The following is a 7,447-nucleotide window of genomic DNA, read 5'->3' on the forward strand; positions in this document are numbered from 1 at the left end:
AAGCAACCCAACACAACACACGTCACGCCACCACATTCATTTAGCACCGAAGACAATTAGTGCCAAGAACAGCCGTTGCTCAACAGTGTGGAGAGTGTACCCAGCAGACCCTGGGAGCGGTAACCTGGTGCTGGGGCCTTCCATTGCCAAGACAGGGATCAGGGTTCGTCTCAGCCTGTCTCGGCCAAGTGGAGATGGACGGAGCTGGGTAATACGAACGTGACCAAGCCTTATCCTCCCGGCCTCGATCCTCGCCTCTCGCCTCCTTCCGCATCCTTCCAAGGAGTAAAACCTCTCGACACGCCTTCCGGATCACCTGTGTGGCCTCACCAACACTATTTGAACACGAACCGCAGCTTCATTTGTTTGGTTTTCATGATATTTGATGTTCTTTGCGTGTGTGGAATATCTTTTTATTTATCTATTCATTTCTTCTTTTTTCAAACTGTATATCTGTATCTTATTCATTTATTATCATTTATGTCGTACGAGCATGTTCGTGACAAGAAATGTTTGTGCTTTATTTGAAAGATTAAGATTTGATGTTTTGTTTCTTAACTTTGTGTTTGTATTTTCTCTCTCTCTCTCTCTCTCTCTCTCTCTCTCTCTCTCTCTCTCTCTCTCTCTCTCTGTGTGTGTGTGTGTGTGTGTGTGTGTGTGTGTGTGTGTGTGTGTGTGTGTGTGTGTGTGTGTGTGTGTGTGTGTGTGTGTGTGTGTGTGTGTGTGTGTGTGTGTGTGCGCCTGTGCGCCTGTGCGCCTGTGTGTGCATCCGTACGTGCGTGCGTGTGTGCGCGTGTGTGCGCGTGTGTGCATGCGTGAGTGTGTATGTGTGTGAGCAATGAATAAAATGCATCGGATAACAACAGAATCTCTTCCTAAAAGCAACACTCAAGAAACCACCACCACCACCACTACAACAAACGCCATCACCACCGTCACCATCAATCACTATCCTTCACCATCTGCAAACAACAACAGAAATGACAATACACCAAAACGAAGTAAAAGTCTTAAGATCCAATACAATACAAACACAGTACAAGACATGTCGGGTGCAGTGGAGGCGTTGCAGGAGTGACTCTGGTGTGTGGCTGGGAGGAAGGGTACAAGGAGGAGGGGAAGGAGGACAAAAGTCTCGTCTCAGGGCTGGCGAGGTGGAATGACGAGGGACAGTCTTCACAGCGGGACGGAAGCAATTATGTTTCTTTGTGAATGCGAAACTGCGGAAGGAGACGGACGAAAAATGTGCTTGATAAACGCGAGGAGGAGTACAAGACAGAGAGAGAGAGAGAGAGAGAGAGAGAGAGAGAGAGAGAGAGAGAGAGAGAGAGAGAGAGAGAGAGAGAGAGAGAGACTGAGTGGAAGAGTGTGGAAATGGAAATGAGAGAGAGAGAGAGATAAGAAAGAAAATAAAAGAGAAAAGAGGGAAAAAGATAAAAAAAAGGAAAAAGAGACGAGAGGTGAAAGAAAGGAGAGGAAAGGGAAGGTAAGAAAGACACACACACACACACACACACACACACACACACACACACACACACACACACACACACACACACACACACACGCACCTCCGGGTGGAGATATTTGGGTGTGTCTCCTTTCACGTGTAGCCCCTGTTCACCTAGCAGTGAGTAGGTAAGAGGAGTTGTGACCTTGTTGTCCCGGTGTGTGGTGTGTGCCTGGTCTCAGGCCTATCCGAAGATCGGAAATAATGAGCTCTGAGCTCGTTCCGTAGGGTAACGTCTGGCTGTCTCGTCAGAGACTGCAGCAGATCAAACAGTGAATTACACACACACACACACACACACACACACACACACAGGCAATAGATTACATCATTATGTTATTTTAGCACAAAAAATGAAAAGCAGAAGGCTGAGTACTTTTAGGAATAATATCGAATTGTTTGTTATTTTAAAAGTTTCCTGCGCCATTCTACTGCAGGTATATGTATTATGTAGCTGGCCTACCTGTCCTGCCAAGAAGTCACTCTTTCTTTGTCACCTGTGCCTTGCAAACCTTCGTTGGGATCTTGCCTATGAATTGTGTCACTGACACGTCTTAAAGAACAATTAATATTAGGTTGTTGCTGTTCTCTCAGCTATTATTGAACGATTTGCTTTATTATTGCTTCTAATTTTGTTACAGCTGCTACCAATGTATGTCATATGAGTACTAATAGTGGTAATGGTGGTGGTATTGGGGGTGATAGTGTAGATAGTCGTCCTCTTCCTTCTTCTTTTCCTTCTTCTTTTTCTTCCTTCTCCATTTCTTTCTCGTTCTTTTCCTTTATCTCATTCTCCTTTTTCTTTTTCTTTTCCTTCTTCCCATTTACATTTTTCCTGTCCTCCTCCTCCTCCTCCTCCTCCTCCTCCTCCTCCTCCTCCCGTCTGGTGCGTTTGCCTACCCGTATGACGGATGTAGGGGAAAGTTTGCGAGATCACTGTGTTCTGAGAGGGACGGGAGGATCCCCTCTCAGCTTTGGGAGTGCTGGTGGGGTTGCAGACGTGGCGCCTGCCCGTCGGACCATTCCTGGGGTATACCTTCGGAGGGTTCTACGTGTAGGCTCCTGGAACGTCCTGGGCCTCTCAGAGGATCAACGACTGCATCATCTATCGTATCAGCTCAGTAGGCTGAGGGTGGATATGGTGGGACTCTCTGAGACAAGGAGGCCTGGTAGTGGCGAGACCAGTAGCAAGGGTTTTACTTACTATTCATCCAGCATGAAAATGGTCACCATGTCAAAGGGGTAGCCAAAGGCATCTCCAGCAGATTGCAGCCGTCTGTTGTAGAGGTTACTCCAGTTGATGAGCATATAATACGACTAAGGCTGAAGTATAATCTAGGCTTTATATCTGTTGTTGCAGTATACGCTCCTACCGAGATGTATGAAACTGAAGAGGAGACGTTCTACGCCAAACTCGACTCTGTACTGGACCAGTGTCCCTGTTGTGATGCACTTATTGTCTTAGGCGACTTTAATGCTGTCACTGGAACTGAGAGAGCCGGCTACGAGTTGCGTGTTGGTCCCCATGGCTCTGGTATCAGAAACGACAACAGGTCTTTCCTTCTGAATCTTTCAAGGTCCAGAAGGTTGAGAATTGCAGGTTCTTGATATCAGAGACCAGTGTTGCACCGCTGGACTTGGCATAGCAATGTTGGAGGGCTAGCAAAAGAGATAAACCATTTCCTTGTTAGTACTTGTTGGAGAATCCTCCAGAACTGCAGGGTTTTTTGGAGTGCCGAGTTCTTTGCGGCTGATCACAGGCTTGTTGTTGCTACACTCAGGCTGCATGTCAAGTCCAGAAAGCCTCCAAGATGTGACCACACTGTGTTTCGTCTTGAGACACTGAAGGACTTGACATGTGCCCAGGAGTATGCAGTGACATTCTCCCATCAGTTTGGAGTGCTCGAAACCATCGAGGACCCGGTAGAGCTATGGGGATACCTTCAAACGTGAGACTGTTGAGGCTGCCAAGGAATACGTTGGGGAGCGCCCAAGGTCACGGAGTGGCTTCACCTCGGTAGAGACGCTGAACAGTATTGAAGAGAGTTGTGCTGCCAGACTTTGAGGGAGGCGGTGGCGTAGTGGATAAGGTGGTGAGCGTGGGATCGGGCAGACGTCCACGCATAGGTTCGAATCCCACCACGTACAGCCTTAAACACTTTGCCATTTGTCGAGTGGTTTAAAGTTACCTACATGTCACCATGATGCCCAGGATATAGGTGGTTACACCCAAGATGAGCTTCGGGGGTGATATGGGCTAATATGGGTACCCCTATAAATAAAATTGCCTGCGCCACTAATGGGCGGAAGCTGAACAGCTCTTCCCATACACTCTTCAAGTGTGCTTACAGGCGCTATAGGCCTTAACGTAAAAAAAAAAAAAAAAAAGACTTGCTGGTAACTGCGACCAGTACAGTGTTCTGTCACGTAGGACTAGAATTCTCCTGAGGAGAGATAAGGAGAGATATGTCAGGGGTATCGCTTAGGATGTAGAGTGTCATTTAAATGCTAATGACTTCCGACCTGCTTATCGAGCCCTGAAGAAACTGCTCCAAATCTACATCTCAGGTGAACACTATCCGAACAGCAGATGGTCGCCTCGTTTCGGACGCAGATGGGCAAATGACTCATTGGGCTGAGTACTTTGAGCAGGTGTTCACTGTGGATCCTCCAAGTAGACCGCTCCAAACTGTAGGGTTACAGATGCTGGATGCTGATCCTCCCATTGACGAAACTGCACCCTCTATTGATGATGTCAAAGAGGCTGTGGCAAAGTTGAGGGGTGGAAAGGCAGCTGGTATCTGTAACATCGATGCGGAGCTGCTCAAAGCGGGGGGTGAGGCCGTGAACCGTGGGTTGCATGCTGTCTTGACTGTTGTATGACATTCAGGTACCATTCCTCCTGACTGGAAAAAGGGGTTGGTCATCCCTATCTGGAAGAGAAAAGGGGACCGTCAGGACTGCAGCAACTACCGCGTTATAACACTGCTCAGCGTACCAGACAAGGTGCTTACCCATTTGTTGTTGATGCGTACCCGCAGTCACCTGCTGAAACACCAAAGACCTGAACAGTCTGGGTTCACGCCCGGTAAGCTAACAACTGACCGGATCCTAGCGCTATACGTACTGGTGGAGCTCCGACGTTTGCTTCAACAAGGGATGTTTGCAACCTATGTCAATCTCAAGAAGGCGTTTAATTCAGTGCATCGAGAAAACACTCTGGGATCTTCTGCGTCTCCGTGGAATTCCTACAAGGATTATTAGTCTATTAACTGGCCGCTACTCCGGGACTGTGAGTGTTCTGAAGTGTGGAGGGGCGTGTCCAGCTTCTTTCCTGTGAATACGGGAGTGAGGCAGGAATGCGTGCTTGCTCCATCACTTTTCAACACTTGCATGGTATGGGTACTAGGCAGAGATGTAGACCAAAGTCATTGTGGAGCATCTGTCGGCAACACTGATATTACAGATATTGTTTTTACCAATGATGCAGTAATCTTTGCTGGGTCACTGGAGGTTCTGGTTATGGCTCTAGAGGCACTGCACGACGAGGCAAAGCCTCTGGGACTCAAGGTTTCCTGGCCCAAGACCAAGGTTCAGGTGTTTTGAGACTTACTGGATGAAAAGTACAGTTCGTCCATGCGTGTGGTGAGGACATTGAAATCTCAGGAAATTTTGCATGCCTTGGTAATGTAGTGCGTAACGACGGTGGGTTGAGCCAGGAAGTTGTACGCTGGATTGGCCTTGCCCATGGCGTTATGGACTCGCTCAACACGAGTATTTGGCGTTGTTGGTACCTGTGCAGACGGACGAAGATTCGGATCTTCAAGTCGCTGGTGATCCCTGTCTTACTTGACAGTTGTGAGTAAGGTTGTGTGTACAGTCAGGATCTTTATGAATTCCCTGGAGGAAATACTAGCAATGTGCCCTAGCTCTGTCCATAAGTTGATTAAGATCAGGAATTCCTCCAACATGGTCCTTCTCACCTTCTTTGGTTCCACCCTCCTGACCATGTTCATATCGGTCCCATCAGTCTTAGGATGAGGCGTTTTGTTTCCCGCCCTCTTCAGTGTTTCTCGTGCTACGGGTATGGTCATGGTAAAAGCTACTGCAAGGACGCTTCTCGATGCGGTAATTGCTCAACATTAGGCTCGCACTCTGAGGAGCAATATGATGCTGTTTCGTATTATTTTCATTGCCGCGATGCTCACCAGATACGTTCCAGGCAACGCCCGAGGTATTGCCTGGAGAAGGATATTTTGCAGTTTACTAATAGTCAGTTCATTAGCCTTGGTAGTGCCCGCCATGAACGCCTTTACCGCCAGAAGGACGGTACTGATGCGACATCCTATGCTTCATTAGCTTCTCGCTCATCAGCTTAGTCTGTGGGTTCAAAGACATCTTCTGCTATCTCTCGCTCTCTTGGGGCTTGTGGCCCTGATGTTTGTTCGGCTAATAGGTTTGTCCTTTTGTCTGATGACTCAGTTGAGTCATTTCAAAGATGTGACGGGAATCCTCTGGTCTTGACCAAGGTGACCCATGCAGTAGATGTACATTCCCCTCCTGTATCACCTAAGCCTTTGAAGGGCTTGACCAAGTGCCACCGTGGCTCTGTGGAGTCGATAGATTTGGCTCAGGCAAAGCAATCGAAGATTGCTCCTGCTGCACATGGTCGTGAGTCCTTCAGGGATCACACTGCAATGGCAGCTTCGATGGTTTCTGTTGAGCCTCCAGTGACACCCTCTGTCTCAGATCGGGCTTCTTATGATGAGAATGCTCTTGAAAGGGAGTCATCCGATGATGTCACAGCCGTCCCTCGTGGACCTACGGTTGCGAAAGTGGAGTGCGGCCTGACCCTCGGCCTCCGGTTCCCGGTAGGAATGGTGATGATTCACATCACTCACCGGTAGGGCGAAAGGCTGCAGTCCATCGACCCAGCACGTCTCAATTTCTGGTGTTTTCTCGTCAGTTAATTATTCCTAGTTAGGTGAGTCATGGGCAGACCATTAATAAGGCTCGCCTGTCGAGCTCTCGATCTTTCTTTCTGTACATTTATTTCTTTCCTTGATTTTAATTGGCGGGTCCTGCCTGATTTGGATGGTAGTGACCACTCTCCTATTTCAATGGAATCTGTGAGCCACAGTCCTGACCCACACGCTGGGTTTTAGACAAGGCAGATTGACCGCGATTCACAGACCTTAGCTCTTTTTATCCGTCCGTTGGCAGACTTTGATATTTGTTCTTAGGTTGTTGATTATTTTACTGATTTTTTTACGTTCAGTAGCACTTCAAATAGTCCCCAGGACGTCCAGTCGCTTTAGTAAGCGTTCCGTTCCTTGGTGGACTGCAGCGTGCACCAACGCTGTGAGAGAGAAACTGGGGGCTTTTTCTCGTCTCCGGTGGCATCGTGGGTACCTGCAGTGTTTGGACGCTTTTCAACGCAGCCGTGCTCGGGCCCGCCGCGTTTTGAGAGAGGCACAAAGAGCCTCTTGGAAAGCATATTTTTCTTCCATTAACGTTCACACCCTTCTTACGGATGTATTCAACAAAGTCCGCCGAATTGCTGGGAAGTATTCTGCGCCTTCCCCACCAATCGTGCTGTCTGCTTGGCGAACGGTGGCAGATCTTAAGACTGTCGCCGACCTCTTTGCAGAGCACTTTGCCAGTGTTTCCTGGAAGGATCCTGCAGCACCAAGTGCACGTTACCGCCAGAGTATGGAATCTCTCGGCATAAATTTTTCTTCCACTGGAGGAGTCTTATAATGTGCCATTTCCTGTCTCCGAGTTGCGGACCACTTTGTCCCAGTGTCATGACTCTTCTCCTGGTCCAGATGATATTCCTTATGCCTTCTTGCGCCACATGTCTGACAGTGCTTTTACCTTTTTATTAAATCTTTGTAATATGATTTGGCATACTGGCGATTTTCCATCTTCTTGGGC

General features: G+C 48.1%; 1 protein-coding gene across 1 annotated transcript in view; it reads left to right on the plus strand.

Annotated features, from left to right (window-relative positions):
- Window positions 1–223, plus strand: part of LOC123514126 — a 13,449-nt gene extending 13,226 nt beyond the window's left edge. The window contains exon 3 of the mRNA XM_045271775.1: window positions 1–223. This exon is cut by the window's left edge and continues 54 nt beyond it. Coding sequence (XP_045127710.1) covers window positions 1–223 — 223 coding nt within the window.
- Window positions 224–7,447: the final 7,224 nt, after the last annotated feature.

The sequence above is a fragment of the Portunus trituberculatus genome, chromosome 37, assembly GCF_017591435.1.
Source record: "Portunus trituberculatus isolate SZX2019 chromosome 37, ASM1759143v1, whole genome shotgun sequence".
In the NCBI taxonomy this organism is placed as follows: Eukaryota; Metazoa; Arthropoda; class Malacostraca; order Decapoda; family Portunidae; genus Portunus; species Portunus trituberculatus.